At 42.4% G+C, this 19,736-nt stretch overlaps 1 protein-coding gene across 4 annotated transcripts; it reads left to right on the top strand.

Annotated features, from left to right (window-relative positions):
- Nucleotides 1-3,354: 3,354 nt before the first annotated feature.
- On the top strand, nt 3,355-19,479 carry ATAD1 (ATPase family AAA domain containing 1). 4 transcript variants are annotated; one of them, XM_085229521.1, is made up of 11 exons: nt 3,355-3,580; nt 3,938-4,147; nt 4,589-4,764; nt 6,138-6,236; nt 6,521-6,641; nt 8,204-8,404; nt 9,411-9,517; nt 12,293-12,382; nt 13,952-14,002; nt 17,622-17,758; nt 18,258-19,479. In XM_085229521.1, exons 3-11 carry the CDS (start codon nt 4,603-4,605, stop codon nt 18,376-18,378), a joined length of 1,089 nt encoding a protein of 362 aa, XP_085085647.1. In that variant the 5' UTR covers nt 3,355-3,580; nt 3,938-4,147; nt 4,589-4,602; the 3' UTR covers nt 18,379-19,479. The 4 variants fall into 4 exon arrangements, with proteins under 4 accessions (XP_085085647.1, XP_085085645.1, XP_085085646.1 ...); XM_085229519.1 differs by having other exon boundaries at nt 3,360-3,580; nt 3,972-4,138; XM_085229520.1 differs by having other exon boundaries at nt 3,360-3,580; nt 3,941-4,138.
- Nucleotides 19,480-19,736: the final 257 nt, after the last annotated feature.

The following is a 19,736-nucleotide window of genomic DNA, read 5'->3' as shown; positions in this document are numbered from 1 at the left end:
GTACTTAGAAGGCTTCTGTGAGGTCTCCCTGAAGCCTTCTTTTCTCCAGGCTGAACTCCAACTCCAGCCTGTCTTCAAAGGAGAGGTGCACCAGCCCTCTGGACATCTTCACTGATGCTCCTCTGGACCTGCTCTAACAAATGCATGAAGTTAAACTGGAGAACTTTGGCACAAAATGCTGTGGGTGCCAAAAGTGTACGTGGGTTTAAGGGGAAAGAGGAGAAATTCTTGAAAGAACTGGCTGCAGATGTAATCTCTGATGTCTGAAGTCTTTGGTACACAAATTGCTGAAGCCCAGCAAGAGCTTTTTGTGGAAGAAAACTTTGCAGTTATCAAAACTGTTTCCAAGCATCCCCTTTCCTCCAGTTTTGTTTTGTTTTGTTTCCCCATCACTCACCTTGGTCTTTCCATGTACTTTGCCTTGCTTTCCACTGATCTCCTTTCATACGTACACCATTTTTGATGTTTTGTTGCTCACACCCCTTCCTATTCCAAAAACCCCTTCCTACTTCTAGCCACCACAGATCCTTTTGCTTTTAGCATACCAGTCCTTTCCCATCTTGCTCCTGTTCACATCACTGAAGGAGATCTGATTGCCTGCAGCTACCGGACACTGAAGTTCACCAAAAATAATATTTATTGGCAAAGCACTCAGCAGTCAAAAGCAAAACTACCACTATGTGGCCTTTATCATAACCCCTCTGAGTTTTCAAACCATGCTAGGTACCTATAGGTCCCACAAGGGCCTCCTTGTGCCATATTGAGGAGCTATAATCTGGAGACGAACCACATCATCCATACTTTGGATTTGAAATGTTAGAATTTGAGCTCACGTGTCCTCAGTGATGGCAAAGCAACACTTGCAGTGATCAGTTCTGTGTAAACAGGGAAAAGTCCAGTGATGTAAGAGGTACAGAGGCATTTGTCAGATTAGGTTTGAGAGCAAGTCCTAGTGTGAGCCTTCAGCTCAAAACATAAAGGCTTTGAAAGTGTATTTAGTAGAGCAGAATGAATTCAGTATATCCCACTTGCTTTTTGTTCAAGAAAGAGTAATCTCTCCCTGTTGTGAGAAATCAGGGCATACAATATAAACCAGAAGCACCAACCTCACCTTCAACCTGACCCTGCTTGACTTCTGTAAAAAAAATTGCATCTCTCATTAAAAGAATTTAATGCGCTTTTCAGCAGAGGATTTCTTTCAAGGGTTCATGCTACAGCTGTCGAATAGCAGTGAGAAAATGTAGGTTTCAAGTTTTTATTGCTTGTGTGTGTGTGTTAGCGTTTATCCTTAATTGCAACAAAACAGATGTCATTTTTTAAGAGTGGGAGAAAAAACAGAAGGGTCCTAAATATTTTCCTACAGCACCAGTGATTCAAACACAACAGCATTTTCCCAGTACATGAAATGCAGACAGTGAAATTATTGTTCTTTTCCTATTCAAGAGGGGCAATTACAAGAACCTCTGTAAGCCTCAAGTTAATAATCACAGCTGTCATCATCAATGATTGTATCTAGCTCACTTTTAAACAAAGGGAAATTGCTCTCACATTCTACATAGAATTAAGTGTATATATATGCATATATATAATTTATATAATATATGTATAGATGGTAAATAAGATGATTATGTAAGTAAATAAGACTATATATAGTGTATATATATCTACATCTTATCTCATTTACCATTAAAGACTGGAGAAGCAGCAGAAGAAAGAGGGCTTTCTGTAGATCAATTTAGATATGCACACATTTGTTTTCTGATTAAATACATTTCTTATTTGGGAGAGGTATTGCACACAGGACAACTAAAGGTAACCTCCAGAACACCTGAAGAAACTAAAGTTATTTCAAAACTTTTTTTTTTCTTTTTTTTTTCTTTCAGTGTAGGCTATATTAAGCCTAGTAAGTGGAACCAAGCAAAAACTGCTAGTCCAGTACTCTGGTAAAATCACAATCATTTTGAGAACTGGAGATTTTTTTTGTGCATTGACTTAATGATGAAAGCACCATGCATCACCGATACGATGATGGATGGTTTCTATGGGGCAGGTCTGTCCCACTTGGGTCATTGCAGTGTGCCCAGGTATCAGCACTAAACAAATCCACTGCAGGAAGGAAATTCTCTATCATATTCTTTATCTAAGAGGAGTTAAATGGAGTAGCTGCAGCGGCCACAAGAAAGGTCAGTAGACTTGTTTGTAGGGTGTAGGTGAAGGAACTCCTGCATTTTTGTACAAGGGATGATGATTAAAAATGCCCCATAGTGAAGTTAATGTTGTATGAAATGCTAACTGCTCTTGAAAACCCCAGCAGGTTCCCAGGTGAGCTGGCGCAGTTTTGTTAGTGAGCCTTGGACAACGGATGAATCACAGGTAAGAATAAAAGTCATCAGGCTCTATCTCAGAAAAAGCCAGGACTAGAAGGCTTTGCACATTCAGTGGCATTGCTGCAAGAGCAGAAGGGTTGAAGACAACAAAAGGCAAGTTGCTAAAACACCCAAGTGATCACATTCATTAGAAAGATCAATTGTTTTGACCTTTATATGGACATTTTCCTGATAATACATATTCTTCTCAGTTATTATTTCAATACAGTGCAAGTTGAAAGTGGGAGTGTTTTCTTGCTATCTCTTATTAAAAGTGCTGGTTAATTCTTAAATGTAGATCATTTTTGTCCTGGTAAATCCCAGTGGTGAATACCCACAATCAGCCAGCTACGGCAAGCTTTGGATTGCTGGGCTTGTGTACCACCTCTGAGCCAAAGCACAGCTGTAGTTGTGCTCTGCACTCCCCAACTGCACCCTGGACGTGGGACCTCCTGAGGTCCCCTCCAAACGTCTCTCAACATACAAAGATGTATCTTTGCTGTGGAAATGTTAGGAGTTCCACAGGGGCTGCTCCAGCCACAGAGCGACTGAGAACAGTCTGGAAGCTGAACCACTCGTTAAACATGCATTCTTTATTGAATACCTTTTGCCATCTCTTACTCTTCAAAATGAACGCATCCATTTGTGGAGATTTACTTGGGTGTGTCACTGGTTGCACATCAGCACACCACGGCCACGGACGGCCTCGGTGACGTGCCACCTGCCAGGTCCTGCGGCACGGAACGTCGGAGAGCTACTATTTATTAGTACAAATTAATAAATAGCTATCAAAAGTTACGAACAGCTGTAAAAAGCTAAGAGTTTGGGGAGGATGGGGGCCGGGAAGCGCAGGAAGAACGGCGAATTTCTCCAACGTGCGGCTGCTGTGCAGTTCCACCTCAGGCCCCGGAGAGCAGAGCCGCCCGCCTCCGCCGGTACCGCCACGTACCGCTATCTGCGTGCGGCACCTCGCACCGCCCGGCAGTCCCAGCGGGCAGGACGAGGCCCCGCGAGGAGAAGTCGGGCCGGCCGGAACCTTGGTGCGCGGCGGCGGCAGCCGGCCGGAGCGGGAAGCGGGCTCTCACCGCACCGAGCCGGGCCGCGCCGCCGCCTCCTTCCGAGCCGCTCCCAGCGTGCTGCGGCTGCGCGTCGCTCGGAGCGGCCCCGGGCCGGGTGAGCGAGCGGCCGGAGCGGGGCCGCACCGTCGGTACTCGGTACGCTCGGCGCTGCGGGTAGGCGGGGCGGGCGGCGCGGCCCTGACGGCCGGGCCCAGCGCGCTGCCTCGGGGCGTCTTCGGGGCGAGAGGAGTCGGGCTGCGGGGAAGGGAACCCGGGCGTGGTGCTGCGTGCGACCCTGTGTGAGAGCGGGCCGCCGGCCCGGGGCGGGGATGGCCGGGGTGTGCGGAATGAGCTCTGCCCTGGAGGTCAGCCGGGGCAGCTGGAGGTGGTGCTGCCCTTGCAGCCAGCTTCGGGGTGGGAAACCCACGGCTGGGTGGAAAGTAGATGACAGACGGGGGACCTCGATTTTTAGTTGTTTTTTTTTCTTTTTTTTTTTTTCTTCTGTGTTTTAAGGAGAATTTTCCCTCTCCGTTGCCCTCTCTTGAAGGTGCCGTACTTCAGCTCTGGCAGTAGCCGGCCCTTCCCCTGGGAGCTGTGTGCCAGTCCAGCCTGTTCCCTTGCCCAGGGGTATTAATGCGAGCTGCGGATCTCTCTGGAGCGTGCCGTTTGGGTGACTTTCCCTGCAGCTTCCTCTTAGGAAACAGAGCTGTCCGGGTAAGTGAGGTAATCACCACATTTCCGTGACATAGCATTCTTAGGTCGACAAGACATAACGTTTCAGTCTTAAAGGGAATGTTCACCTGGCCCTGAGGGTAGTCTTTCTTTGGAGCTATTATACGGCCAAAAGGAAGACAGATGTCTTAAGACCAAAGCTGGGACCATTTTGCTTGCCATCAGTCCAGCTAGGCCCCAGCTCATGGCTGCCCTTTGTTCTCTCCTTACTGAAAGTGGAAGTGAAACCATGCTGTCAATGCCTGCAGCCCCGCATGGCTCAGCCTACGTTACCTTTTCTGTGCTGCTGTCAAGTTACTTCCTGTAACTTCCTGTAACTCCATGAACTTTGCGCTGGACATCTGCGTGGAAACAAAAAGGTGTTGAAATGTAAAGTAGGTGTTTTCTTAGCTTTAACTTTTTTTGCTCTCTCTCTCTTTTGTTTGCATTTAGCATTGAGAGGCAGGATGGTCCACTCTGAAACGTTTTCACGCCCCCTGAGCCGGAATGAAGTGGTCGGATTGATCTTCCGTTTAACGATATTTGGTGCTGTAACATACTTCACCATTAAGTGGATGGTTGATGCCATCGACCCCACCAGAAAGCAAAAAGTAGAAGCTCAGAAACAGGTAGGATTTTATTCACAAATATTTTTGCACAACACTGTTTCATTCATTACTGTTCAGGCAGAGAAATCTGAAAACTGGGCTAGGAATAACCAATGAAGTAATTAAAGAGGGCTTGTGGGAGTGGAATAATAAAAAACAGGAAGTGTATTTTAGTACGGGATCCGAGCTGTTAGGTTTCTCAGTACTTACATCTTGTAACAAGTTAAAATCTCCAGCTCATAGTGGTGGAAGAACTGTGGTGTGATGGTGTGGTCGTCCCTAATTATCTGCAAGTGTGTGGTCCCAGCGTCTCTTCTGTTTCTGGCAGCTTTGCTAAGCAGCAGTCACATTAAATAATGCTCTCGGTTGCTTGTTAAAAACCTTGACCAGAAATAACTTAGTTTTCTACTGCTTTTTGGCAACTTGATGGCAGAGGCAGGGCTGGAGTAGCTCATGGCAAAGAGGAATGCTGCTGTCCGACTGCTTTTTCAGGAACAGCTGCAGCTTGTCTCTTCCCCTGGTTGAGTCAAAATGCCCTGGAAAGGGGAGGAAAAAGGGGAAGCCTTGTTCCTTATGGTGGACTGGAATGAGGTGTGCATGAATGTTAATGCTTTTAGAAAAGGTGTAGGTGCCTTTGTGTACCAGATGTTAAAGGTTTCCTTTGGAAAGTATTGAAGCAAATATTGCAATATTTATTTATCTATTTATTATTATATCTATATTATATCTATATATATCTATAATATATATATTATATCTATTTTATATCTGTCTATATATTATTTGTTAGGCCTGACTCCAATTCACGTATTCCAACTATTCAAATTCAAATTATATTTTGAGCAACCTAATTCTGTTTTGTTTTTTTTTTTCCTTTCTTTTTTAAATGAAATCTTCAGTAAAAAAAAATTGGTCCACTTTAGAAATCAGCTTTCACAGTCTGTGTTGGTGCCAGCTGTTATATAAGAGGTTGCAGTATCCCAAAAGCATGTCAGATCTAATCTCAAGTTTGAGTGTGAAGAGAAAACAAATTGCGAAAGTGTGTTGCCACAACAAATGACTTTTCTTTTTAAAGTGGGAAAAAGAAAACAGTCAATGCTTAGAAAAAATATCTGGCTTTGGTGCTTTGTTTTGTTGTTTTTTTTTTCATCCCTTTTCCTTGAAAATACATTGATTCCTCATTGATGCAGTAGTATTGTTTCACTGAAGTGACAGCACGTAATTTGGAAACAGCAGAATCCTTCTTCTAAAGGATTTGGACTCTTTTCAGATGTGATTTACTGAGAAGCTTGTATTTCTAACTTTCAGACTCCAAGTAGCAGTCCTTTAAAAATTAATTTTTGAATTAAGTTATTTACTTCCCTCTCTAATTTTCTTGGTATTTTATTCCTTAGGCTGAAAAGCTAATGAAACAAATTGGAGTGAAAAATGTCAAGCTTTCTGAATATGAAATGAGTATTGCTGCACATCTCGTCGACCCACTAAGCATGCATGTAAGAAATAGTTTTCCATTTTATTCCTAGTAAAGCACTTCAGACATGGAAGATGTTAGTTTTTTTCTTTGGATGGCATTATTTTGCATATATATGTGTCTATGGAAATACACAGAAGGCGATTCTGTAATTTGAAACTATGGTGACATCATTAGGAATACAGCTTTTATCTCCTGTTGTTTTTTTGTTTTTGTTTTTTGGAAGGCCCAACACTACTTAAATTTGTGAGTATGTTTTGTTAGTGGTGACTAAAATCACTTCTAATACTGTTTTTTCCACACCAGGTAACTTGGAATGATATTGCAGGCTTAGATGATGTCATTACAGATTTGAAAGACACAGTCATCTTGCCCATCAAGAAGAAATACTTGTTTGAGAACTCCAGGCTCTTACAGCCACCAAAAGGTAGGAAGGATATGTTATGAATTTCTGTATTGGTATTAAAAAACAAAAACAACAAAAAAATCCACATTAGAATTACTTAGAAAGGAAGGTGGAAGTGGGCTGATAATTATCCAAAGTATAACAGGACTGATGCCAGGGAAAACTCTCCAATTTTCCCTCTTCTGTTGCCATGAAAGTAAATTCTGGGGAGTGGCTCGTATTAATTATGAAGTGATAATTGCTTCTTAGTTATTGATGTTGCATCTTAATGCATTAATCTATATAATTTGCATTTTTAGCCATCTAAATTATGGAAAATTTGTCCTTTTTAGACCTCATCTTGTCCTTTGCTGCGCAACTTTGTACGCTTCATTAGTTTTTTTTTAATGTATCATGAAAACACAAGTCACAAATGTGAATACTGCTTTAAGCTGATCTTGTAGACAGCTCTCTGTTCTAATCCTAGAAATTGCAGTCATTAAAAACATCATTTTTATTTTGGAAATCCCTCGATTCTCTCTGGAGTTGAGCTGGACAATACTGATGAAGTTGGGTAATCGGAACTATCTGTGCTAGAATGCAGCTGGTTCTATTTGCTGATGCTTCTTGAACACACGCAGAATTTGCATACGTAGTGTTGGACAAAATACCAAATTTGTTAATACTCTGATCCCCAGAATTTTGTCTTCCCAAAATTCTCTGGAAACCAATTGCTGCCTGTTATCTGTGGCCATCTCTTCTCAATTTTACGTACCAAGAGATAGAAAATGAAACAGTTTTGTTAGTGGTTTAGTTTTTTCAAGGCTACGCTCTCTTAAATCACAAATTGGAACTGTCTGGAAATTTGTTCAAATGATCTAATAAGTGGAAGGAGAATTATTTATCTTTCTTAAACATACTTTCTGTATAGGGCAAGCTCCCTGTTTTCCTAGTGGCTTGCAGCAAGTGTTAATAGGAAGTCATTTTTTCAGAGTAGGTTATTTTTCTGATCATCAATTGCAAAAACAGAAAAAAACAGTAGTTCTCTGTTTCAGCCTTTACTGATTTTTTTTTTTCTTATTATTTTCTTTACAACTGTGTTAGGAAAACACTGCTGTCATTTCTTTCAACACAGAGAGTTTAAAAATAATGAGAGGCATCACACTTCATTTGTGCACGATATGTTTAAAATGTTTGTGGGCTCCTTTTTGTTTTTCACCCCTCTGCGCTAAGCTTTCTTAGTGAACTTGAAGCTACTAACAAGGCCTACCATAATGCTTATAAGAAATAGATTTTTAGTCTTGTAACATTTGCAGTCTGTGTATTTGCTAGTCTATGTAACATTTGCAGTCACGGTAATAAAACACTCATCTTTCAGACTAATGTCTTCTTTCAACTTCACTGTATATTTTTGTGTGTGTGTTCTTGGTTTTAATCTTATAATGAGGATATCTTAAATGTGTTTGATTTGATGGAACGCTGTGCAACTTGGCTTCCTCTCTTAAAACCTGGATGAAATACAAGCCCAGGCTCTCTCACGTCTGTTGTGCCAAGCGTGTTTTCTGCATTGCAACCAGGGAACATTAGCACCATGACTTTTTCAGGAGTACTTCTCTACGGCCCTCCTGGTTGTGGCAAAACCTTGATCGCCAAAGCTACAGCGAAGGAAGCAGGTTGTCGATTTATTAACCTCCAGCCTTCAACACTGACTGACAAATGGTATGGAGAGTCTCAGAAACTGGCTGCTGCTGTCTTCTCCCTTGCTATAAAGCTCCAACCGTCCATCATTTTTATCGACGAAATAGGTAAAAATCTGTGCTCTTTGTAAGTAAGGCAGCGGCGTGCCGCTGAACTGTAGGTTTAAGTTGAAGGTTGTATTGATCTACTGTCAGCCTTTCCTTAAGAAGAATGGTAATGATGCAAGATTTAGCAATACAAATGGTACCGAAAAGTAATCCTGGCAAAGCAGGAAAAATCGCGTTTCTGTTTGTGTTACTGCAGGAAATTACAACAAGTTGCTGCTTATTTTTTGCTGGGCTAATTAGGAAAGCCTGATGGGCAATAAAACGTGGGATTAAAAAAGCTTGGGAATAATAATTTAATAATGCTAGTGAAATAGGGGGGGAACGCCGGATAGGAAGGCAGAAAAAGTGCGGTTGTTCCATGCAGCTGGGCTTGCCACTCTTGTGTTTAAATTACTGTGAGCAGCTTTGATGAAACTGTGCACTTTCTCCAAGCATTGGCACTTTGCAGAGTGAATCGTGCAGTTTGTAGAAACTGCATGACAAAGCTTTGTCCAGTTCATGTTTATGAAGGGGCTGCTTTCTTCAGATACGTTTATTTCTTTCCTGTAAGTAGGAAAAATGTGCCTTTTCCTACCTGGTGGAAGTTCTTCAGGCGGCTCCTAAAAAAAATTGGAGCTCTGCATAGCAAAGTGCATAGCCTGCTTCACGCCAGTCCTGCAACTTGCTGTTCTCTTGTGCTTTGGGGTTTCCTAATGATTTCCATCTCTACGTAAGAAATGAAGGTGAAATGTAAATTTCCATGAATTGGGTAAAGTGAAAACCAGGAGCTAAGATTTGGGACGGTCTGATGTGGTAGTTACATACTTGGGTGATGTAACATAAAAGATACGCTCAAAAATGTGCTAGGTCTCCTCTGCTGTGTTCTTCATTGTAAGAAATATTCTTCAATTATTGACAGTGTTTATTTTAGAAATAGGATGGAGTATACCATCAGCACACAAGAAATCAAAGAGTGTAGTTTCAACAGCAGGATTGTAAGACTACTTAACTGAATCCTTTAATACAGATTCCTTCCTGCGAAGTCGTTCAAGCTCTGACCACGAAGCAACAGCTATGATGAAAGCTCAGTTCATGAGTCTGTGGGATGGCCTGGACACAGATTACAATTGCCAGGTGAGCAGAGAGTAAAGCAGTGGGATTCTGTCATCGCAGCTGTGGTGTGCTGGATCATTTGGGAAGGGGTAACAGATTGCATGTATTAACTGCAAAAAGAATTTCTCTACCTGTCTGTGAACGCCCATGTATTATGGGAATGAGATGAATTATATTAAGGAATTGCTTTTCTTCTTCAGAATACTGTTTTTGCAGGTGTTTTGTTTTTAATTTAGAGCTGCTACTTTCAGAAGTGTCGTAAGTTTCAATAACGCAGCTTTAAAACTCAGGCTGTCAGAATTTGGAATTCTGAACTGTTTGGAAAAACAGGTTGCCAACAAAATAGAATTGGCAAATAGAATCTTTGATTTCAAGAAAGATATTAAGAATGTGAGCATTCACTCAATTGCAGGTAGGTTATTTTGTTTCCAGAAGAGCATCAGACTAGCTTTAAATGAGTATTAGACTGAAATTCTTAATCTTTGAAACGTCAACTTCCCTAAATTTTTTGTGGTCAAAATAAATTCTGTTAAATGGAGACGTGCTTTCCCCCCTTCCCATAGTCTTTATAAAAACATTCTGCTTTAGAGAGGGGAAGAAAAAGTACCAAATCTGCTGATGCTTTATAAAGAACGTGACTTGGATGCCTCAGAGAGGAAAGCCTGCTTCCAGAGTGTCACCTGAAGCAATGATTTTAAGGTTTTAGAAAAGGATGGTTATTCTTTAAATAGCTTATTTTCAGCCTCTTAAATTTGTATTTTATTGTGAATGAATTATGATTCTCTGCTCCCCATCAGTTTTTTCTTTATGAAATGGGCTCTTCCTGCTTTCTGGCTTGTGCATACCGAAGCCTGCTTTTCAGTGGATTTTTAAAACAGGTTCAAAGATGGTGAATGTAGGTGTGCAGAGGCTTTAAGCAGAGTGTTTGCTTATCACTAGTGGTACGAACACCTAAGTGTAAGCTAAGATCTTGCAAGCACACGTTCTGTGCAGTGCACGAATGTTACCTGCTTTCCAATCTAGTGGCAACTTCCTGTAGCAAGTCAGGTTCTTGTGTGCAGTAAGACAATATGTGGCCTTACCTATCTCAAGCTCAGCGTGCTGAGCCTGAGCAAGTTATTGCTGTCCCTTCCTTGCTATGCCTCTGCATGGCAGAGAGCCGTAGGGATAAAAATGCAATGCAAACGATTGATCGGTGACACTGGGATTGATTCAGGTTTCTGGGGAGTTCTTTAGCAGGAGTGTTTTCTTTTGGTACAGTATTGCAGGCTCCTCCCTTTGACATTCCTGGAGCAGTGGTTTTGACATGTGGATCGACTCTTTTCTCACAGCCAGCTCATGGGGCTCTTTTGTTCCATACCAGTGTTTACTTGGGAGGTTTGGCTTGTCTGATTCTTATCAACCAAATTTCCTTTGAACAAGGATGAAATTTGGCTTTTATTACTGTACAAAAAATTGCCAGTGTTGGGAGGAAATTGTAAAATCACCATAATGAGCATTACTTGTTCCTTCGCTGATTGCATCTGAAAAGTGTCTTCAGTTTTGGCCTGAACCTGCTGTCATCTTGAGTCTGGCAGTGACTGAAGGCTCAGTGCCTGGGAAACGGGGCTGCTCTGCTCGAAGCTGTAAGCCCTGGCTGCTGCATTCGTGCTTGGAGGAGCCTGTGTTTGACAGAGCCAGTTCTGGGAAGGCTCCTAGCCCTGGTGCAGAGGGAAAACCACCTTGAGCGTAATGCTGGGCCCTGACAGACCCTCGGGAAGCACTGCAGGGATGCTGTGATGCCTCTTGCATCGGCAAGCATTGGGCACGCAAACAAGACCGCAGAATTTGCATGCACAACCCTTTCTAGGCAGACCTGTGGTTAAGAGTGCCTGAGCCCCGGCTAAAAGTGAGCCTTTTGGCTTTTTCTGTGAAGCAGTTTGCCACCGTATAATGAAGCCTCTAGGTGGCAGGATGGCTCTGATGCAGAAGATGCAAGCAGGAGGTGCCAGGACTCGTTGCAGAACAGTGACCCCAGACAAAGGAGCAGGAGGGTGTCAGGAAGCTCTATTGATAGGAAATTTATTTTCTGGACATTTTTCACTGCTGTGACTGGGTGTTTACAATGTACATAACTTAAAATAACGAATGAGAATACAAGATTGATGTCAATGGGAAGTAAATTTGTCCTTAAGCTAACAACTGAAATCCAGTCAAATGAGGTAATGCTCTCCTTGTGTGGAACTTGGCTTATACACATCTATTGCACTGCTCCTTCAGTATGCTTTAGATATACCACAGGTATACTGAAGGTATATAGGTTCTGCTTGATTTTTAAGGCTTTCTAAATGTGGAAAAAAAAAAAAGGAAACAGCACTTTGTAAAAACTGCCCATTTGGTCTTTCTAGAGAACTAATTGCCTCTTTTTTTTTTTTTTTTTATTTTAAACATTGCATAAGAATGAAAAGATTTGTCATACCTGATCCACGTATCTTCTTTCAGGTCCCTTCCAGACCATTGCCTATAGTCGAAAGCTCTGAGTTACTGCTTGGTGTTGGAACTTTCAATTTGGGATCAAAGGGTGTCAGACTCGCATAAAAATCTCCACCCAGGTGGTGCTGTGTGGTACCAAAGCTCTCGTGAGCTGCATGGTTAAATCCTGTTGCTTAAATCAGTACCAAGAAGCCTCATATAGTTTATTTAAACGTTGATGCTTTTGATAAAGAGTGGAAGAGTCACATTTTTTGTTCTGAAATTGCAGTATGGTAATGTTTTTAAAATGGGGTATCAGGCTAAGTTGTTGTTTTGTGTATGCAGGTCATTGTGATGGGAGCCACCAACCGTCCTCAGGACCTTGACTCTGCAATCATGAGAAGGATGCCAACCCGCTTTCATATCAACCAACCCGTAAGTCCTGCCAGCTTTGCTGAAACAGTGCCTGGGGACTAGCAACAGGCCGGTGCTTTATCAGCCACAAAAACACGTATCTGGTTGATTTTTTTCAAAGAGATAGAGATGGAGTACTGTTTTGGTCCACTTTCTTTTTACTGTTTTTAGAAGCATATAGAACTCTGCTTTTAGGGTGGAGTTTGCCAGAAAAAGCTAGTTCCTTGGTTCTTTTACCTAAAAGAACTCCATCTGTCTGTCCTGAGAGCTTCCAACCCATTTTTTCATCTAGATGCTGTACTCAGTCACTCTTTCCTTGCTGTGGGATAAATAAATACAAAACAAACTAATTTTGTGCATTTTTATGTAGCTTAAGGAAGTCCTTGGCGTAAGACCTGAGCACATCCCATCTCTGCTCACAGCAGTTGGCACTGGGCACTCTTCATGCTAGTAGTACTATGCTGTTTTCCAGAGCAGCTTTGCTGTTGACGTTTTGCCTTCTTTCTGAGTACATTAGCTGTCTTCTCTGCAGCACAAGGTAACACAGTTACTGAATTCCGTGAGGGAATATCAGGCAGCTGCAGGCAGGGCATGAGCCAGAAGGTCTGTACCAGGAGCAGCATCTTAGGAAACAACTTACTAAACAAAGAACTTCAAAGGCAGTGGCGCTGAGGTGAGAGGCAGCTCACTTCACAGGCTGCCTTTTGGGGAGAGCTTAGTTCTAATTTGTAAGTAACCACAAAAGGCACAAAATTATCTGCGTGCACTGCTTTATGGGACAGTGACAATCAGACTGGGGGTACATCAGTTTCTGGATACGTGGTACTTAGTCTTGAAGGAGAGAAGAGGGTATCAAAACTTACATTCTGCTTAAGCCTTTCTATATTTGAGCACAGCAAGCAATGTGGAAAACTTTGTTTTTATTCTCCACAATTTACTCCAAGTGGGCAGTAAGTTAAGGTCTGTATCAGCTAGGCCAGCAGTCACGATGTTACCCTCACTGTATGTTTTGCTGTTGCCATCCCTTCCGAGGTATTTCAGTAGCCTTTGAGCACTTTATGATATCAATACAAAAATGGCTTGTGTTGTTGTAAAAGGCTCAGTTGTGGTTGTATCTTTCTAACTGTGGTAATATGCTTAATTATCATTTTATGCTGAAACTAAGAGACTGAAACTGAAGGATTAAAACTGTCATTGATTGTGCAATTGAACAGTCCTATTCCCAGACTTATCATGTTTGAACTGGCCTTCTGTTAAAGATGATAGGAAATCCTTCGGGACAGGTGATTGTACTTAGGGCAAAGTAAGACTAAACGCAGTAGTGCATTTCTCTTTCCCTATAGTTAGTGTAAATGTGTATGCTCAAGTGTTCGACTGCATGTGCTCCTGGAGTCAGAGTGCCCTAGATTTTGCTGAGTGGTTTTCCTAATTGCTGTCAGATAGGTTTCCTTCCTGTGTTTCATGTCTCCCATTTGAGGGATCAGATTTTGACACTGAAATTGACCCAAAAGCCCACTTAGTGCAAGATTGATGTGGATGTTGTTTATGTTTTTTTTTGTTTTCCAATAACTTTAATCTCTTTTGTTTAAGGCTCTGAAACAAAGAGAAGCAATCTTGAAGCTAATTCTGAAAAACGAAAACGTAAGTAGACTCCTCTTAATGGTTAAGTTACTATAATACTGTTATCATGAGCACATGCTCTGGAGTTGTTGCAAATATTTTGTAATTGATTTTCTTGAGATAAGGTAGCAATAATCTACCAGAGTATTCCTGATTGTAACTTAGGAATCCTTTGTGCTCTTAAGTGTGGCGTCAGTTTGAAGCAGTAGAGTTCCCTCTTGGTTTAAGTGCGAGCCAGTGAGGAAAATAACTTCTCTGTCCCTATTATCTTTTCATAAAACAAGATATTTTCATCTCACTAAAGATGCAGCTAAAGGTGAAGCATGACTGGAAATAGCTTTGATCAGTGAAAGAAATGTTGTGAAGCACCATTCACTCAGGAAGAAGACATTCCAATTTTCTTCAACTCAGTGGTTTGTTGGCTCACGTTCAGAATGGAGGAATGACTTTTTCTGACAGTGCTGCTTTTCCACTTTGATTCATAGTTTGTACATCCTTTTGGGAAAACTACTATGGGTGTTTTTAGAAATTATATATATTAAATACATTATTCCTGTCACATCTGGGTTGCACATGAAAAGAAAAGTAGCAGTGAGTGCATCTAGAAATCTTACAGAATTTAGGTTGCAGCATTAATTCTCATCAAATTAATGTTGCAAGGGGTCTGTTTATGCATATTCTAAAAAAAAAATCAGTTGGTTTTAATAACAAATGATATTTTTAAGAGGCTTCAAAGTTGCAGCTCATCATCATGAATGGCAGACATTGAAGAGGCTGTTTTTCAGGTGGTCATTTGGGATCATTTGTGTTGGACTGGAATGCAAGTTGACAATAAATGCAAAAACTGAACTGATGCTAAAAGCCAAGGGAGTTGTGGAGGAAAAATTGACCTATTTGCAGCAAACGTCAAACAAATTAAACTTCTTGCAAACTGTGGTTCCAAATAATTACTCCTTTCAAGAGTTGTTAGTAAGGTGTGCCAAATAACAGACCTTCAAGCAGGCTTCCCCAGTAACTGCAGGCAGCCTTTGCATGCAATCAGACTTGTGCAGATCCTTTGCCTGGGCTGCTGGGCCTGTGAGTTCAAGCACCTTGCTCTTATGGTATTGAAGGGAAACCTCAAACAGCTTCTGAATGCGGCCTTGAAAGAGCGTAAGGCTTTTCAAGCACCTGGCAGGGAATCCCAGCTATGCAAATGATGCTTGCTGGGTACAGAGGGTAGAAATCAGCCTGTGCTGGTTATTCCATAGGAGGAGGAGGATCTTTCAAGCCTAGCTTTTTCCATCCAGGGAACAAGCTTTGGACAGCCCTTCACATGGCAGCTGTAGGCATGCCTGCTGTTTTCCCTTCCTGTCCCAAAGTACTGTTTCATCTTCCTGACTTGAAGGGATATCCTTGTCAGTACCTGTAGCACAGTATCCCCATTTTCAGTTTCTCCTTAGCCAGCTACACTGCTGCATCCAGTTGTTGATGGCCAAACTGGGTGGCTCCACAGCTGACCCATGTGTGCTTTCGTATTTGTGTGCAGGGCCATGCTTAAAGCAAAGCGATGAGAGACAGCTAGGCTTTGCCTTTCCTACCATCCAGCCAGTTCTGTGGAATTATCTCCCTCTTAGAAATCACTCTTTAATCTCAGTCTTTTGGTTAGACTGCTTTGGCCTTAACACCTTAGAATCATAGAATGGCTTGGGTTGAAAGAGACCTCAAAGATCATCCAGTTCCAACCTCCCTGCCATAGACACCAGATGAAGTACTGGATCAAGTTGCCTAGGGCCCCATCCAACCTGGCCTTAAACACCTCCAGGTACAGGGCACTCACAGCCTCTCTGGGCAGCGTGTTCCATCATCTCACCACTCTCATAGTAAAGAACTTCCCCCTGATAGCTAATGTGAATCTCCTTTCCTTTAAAACCATTCCCCCTCATCCTATCACTATGTACCTGTTTAAAAACTTGATTTTGAGTTTAGAAACTCATGTTTCTAAATTCCTTTTAAATTTTGGAAGGCTGCAATAAAGTCTCTCTACAGTCTTCTCCATGCTGAACAAGCCCATTTCTTACAGCCTGTCTTCATAGGAGAGATGCTCCAGCCCTCTGATCATCTTTGTGGCCCTCCTCTAGACCCTCTCCAAAAGCTCCATCTCTCTTGTGTTGGGAGTCCCACACCTGGATGCAGTTCTCCAGGTGGGACTTTATGAAGGCAGAGTAGAGAGCGACAGTCACTTCCCTGTCCCTGCTGGTCCCCCCTCTGCTGATGGAGCCCAGGGTACCACTGGCCTTCTGAGCTGCAAGAGCACACTGCTGGCTCATGGTCAGTTTGTCATCAAGCAGAACTCCTAAGTCCTTCTCTGAAGGGTTACTCTTAAGGAGTTCTTTCCCAATCTTTTACATAGCTGGGATTCCCTTGAAACCAAGTGCAAAACGTCGCACTTTTCTTTGTTGAACCTCATTAGTTTCACAAGGGTCCACCTTTCGAGTTGATTGGAGTCCCTCTGGATGGCATTCATTCCTTCTGCTGTATCAACAGCACCACTCAGCTCGATGTTATCAGCAAACTTGCTGAGGGTTCACTCAATCCCGTCATCTGTGTCACTGCTAAAGATGTTAAAGAATACTGGTCCCAAGACAGACCCCTGGGGGGTGTCACTGCTTGTTACCGGCCTCCACCTGGACATAGAACCATTGAACACAGCCCTCTGGCTGCAGCCTTCCAACCAATTCCTTATCTACAGAGTAGTCCACCCTTTAAAGCCATACCTCTCCAATTTAGAGATAAGGATGTGGTGGGGGACCATGTCAAAGGCCTTGCACAGATCCAGTAGATTACATCAATTGCCCTTCCTTTGTCCACTGATGCCATCACTCCGTCACTCCAGCTTCTTGAAAGGAAAATGTGTCTTCAGTGGAAAATCTGCTGGAAGGAGCTGTAAACTGGGTGAATAAATATGAGGTCTCGACCAGAATGAGTTCAGTCTGATCCAGTGCATGGGATTGGAGATGTTCTTTTGCCTCTAAGTTCCCTCTTTCATGGTTGTGTAAAATAGGATTAGTTGTTCAGTAAGTTGACCGACAGCTTTTGAAGTTCTTACTCTGCACTGAGAGCTGGCAACAACAAAAGATAAACTTTTTCCTGCCTTGCTGTAATATTGGTCAAAGCAAGTGTTTATGCAGATAAAATGTGGTCTCTCAAATAATGTTAAAAACAAACTAAAAAAGGCTGTGGCTAAGAAGGGGGATCCATTGGGTGGCGTTCATTGTGAGTTGCAAGGAACTTGTGAGGGTGCTGGGGAAACCAAGTTGTGGTTTCTACGATCCTGTTTTCCAGCCATCAGGCTTCCAAAACTGCTCAGGAACTTTGTCAGTAACAGATGGTAGCAGTGTAATGATTCACATGTGGTTGCTTGTTCATGCTTGGAGATTTATCAGATGAAACATCACTTTCATTTAATTAAATTGGTTACCTGGGAGAGTTCAGACCATAACTTTATCAAGTAATTTTCTTTTTAGCTCTCAAAAAGGCAAGATGGAAAAAACCCCACCTTAGGGCAGGTAAAAATAATTGGAGGTGACCATTTATTGTACTCGTAGAACAAAGTGACGACTTCAGGGTTTCCGTGCTCTTTTCTCTTGTTTCTGGACAGGTGGACAGGCATGTAGATCTCCTCCAAGTTGCCAAAGAGACTGATGGATTCTCAGGAAGTGATCTGAAAGAAATGTGCCGAGACGCAGCGCTCCTGTGCGTCAGGGAATATGTTAATTCTGCCTGCGAAGAAGAGAAGTATGTGCCTTTATTCTGTTACAGTAGCTAAGCAGCAGGTGGGAAGGCTACATATTGTGCAGTTATTAGGTTTTGTTTTCTGATACGAGTGGCAAATTTTAGCAATTTTGTCAAACCTCTCCCTGATTGACAGAAAACAGGAGATTCTCTCCTTCTTGACAAACTGCCGCTGTACAACCAAAAAAACTAAATAAGTCATCTTACTCATTTTGGCCATCAAAATAGGACTGTTTGTTCCAAGGCGTCAAGCTTGAGCTGGCAAAAACCAGCAAGAGTAACATTACTGCACTGTGCTACCAGTTTGAAACGCTGGTAACACAATGCTCTCGTACACATGGAACTGTACTCTGTTATGTTCCTCTGACTGCAGGTAGACAGCATGCACAGATAGAAGCACATCCTAAGGGTAGTGCTGGGCCAGAGTCAGAGTTTGTTTGAATTGGTGCCACGTGTCACTCAAGTGACTCTCTTGGTTTTCTTTTCTTTCTTTGTCCTGAAGCCGTGATGAAGATGAAATTCGGCCCGTGCAGCAGCAGGATCTCCACAGGGCAATTGAGAAGATGAGGAAATCAAAGAACGCCACGCTTCACGATGAGCTGATGCATGTCATTATAGATTAAGGCTGAGGAGTGCGCTTGCTGTTTCTGATGTGACGTGATTTGTATTCTGTAATCAGTTAGAGAAAGCAAAGTACGGGGCTGGGAGTGGGGACGCTCCTTGGATGAGGGAGTTCTGTTTCTGGAATTGTTTTTATACAGCAAATGCTAAGTTATTGAAATTTTTGTCATGCACAACTAGAAATGTAACAGTAGATCACGAAGTGGAACAATTACAGCTCAGACCAAGAGCAGCTGCCTGTGTCTTGTCCCTTATGGATGCACTGTGTAGCCTTAAGGCAGGTTCTGGTGTGGTGCGATGGCAGCGGCCGCCTGCTGCCGGGCTGTGTGCATACATACAGGTGTGTGTGTATGTATTACATGTATATAGCCACGCGTTGTTTTTATATGTAGACATAATATGTAGATAACTTGAGTATGGGAAATCTTTTCTACTTCTTGAATGAAACCAAATCAGAAGATGTATAGATTCATCGATACTCAGCTCACACTTACTTCTTCCTTCGAGCAGCAAGTAGAAATTCAGCTTCTAGAATAACTTTGAGGGAAAATTGGAAATGTTACTGATATTTTTTTTTTCCACATCACCACTTGAAATCTGGTGCCATTGAGTAAAGATAGTAACTACTGTAAAAATGTTTGAATGCTTTTTCTTTTGTATGAATTCTGCTTTTGGAGACATTTTAATGTTCTTATCTTTATTTTTCCCCTCCAATGCGATTTAATTAAGGGTAGAGCCTACTTAACTGCTTTTTCCTTAAGCTCCACCTTTCAGAGGTTCTTGAAGCTGTGCTTTCTGATGTGCTACGTGTCACAATGGGGTCCTACTGCTGTTTCATCTCCTCTGGAAGAGGCGCTGCTGCACTGCCCCACTGTGCCATGGCGAGGGGGGGTGTTCTGTGGTGCCTTGCTGTGTCACCTGCTCTGCCATGCAAAACTGAAGGCAATGAGGAGGCAACTTCAGGTTTATAGATGTGATTTAGCGATGTTCTGCTGTACTTGTTGGTAAGAGTTTGGTAAATTCGTGTAAAGCTATGTAGCGATAAAGGCAAAGAGTTAAAATGTAAGTGGCAAAGTCTTTTGGTAAAGTTGTTGTCAGCAGGTTTTCAGTAGTTTAATTTTTCCTAATAATTGTGGATTGTGCACTAACTTGACACAGATGCATCATCACAAGGGACAGTACGCTGTCACAGCTCTGCTGGCTGCAGAGGGGTAAGCGGCGAAAGCAGGGTGACGGTGGAAAACGAAACAATCTGCAATGCAGAGAGCCAGGGTGAGGTGTTGCCTGGTGTCAGGCACTGCTGACAGTGTGAGTTCAGCTTGTAGGCTGAAAAAGCAGCAGGAGCACCCGGAAGCCCCTG

The sequence above is a fragment of the Meleagris gallopavo genome, chromosome 8 (genome assembly GCF_905368555.1).
Source record: "Meleagris gallopavo chromosome 8, MGAL_WU_HG_1.1, whole genome shotgun sequence".
Lineage (NCBI taxonomy): Eukaryota > Metazoa > Chordata > Aves > Galliformes > Phasianidae > Meleagris > Meleagris gallopavo.
The sequence above is the reverse complement of the archived record's forward strand: the minus strand, read 5'-3'. Positions and strand labels throughout refer to the sequence as shown.

Bases quoted from the DNA above. Each gene is read 5' to 3' on its own strand.
- ATAD1 (XM_085229521.1), top strand. From the start codon at position 4,603: ATGGTCCACTCTGAAACGTTTTCACGCCCCCTGAGCCGGAATGAAGTG. The intron at 9,518-12,292 runs GTGAGCAGAGAG...TTGTGTATGCAG, and splicing joins ACACAGATTACAATTGCCAG to GTCATTGTGATGGGAGCCAC. The intron at 14,003-17,621 runs GTAAGTAGACTC...GTTTCTGGACAG, and splicing joins TAATTCTGAAAAACGAAAAC to GTGGACAGGCATGTAGATCT.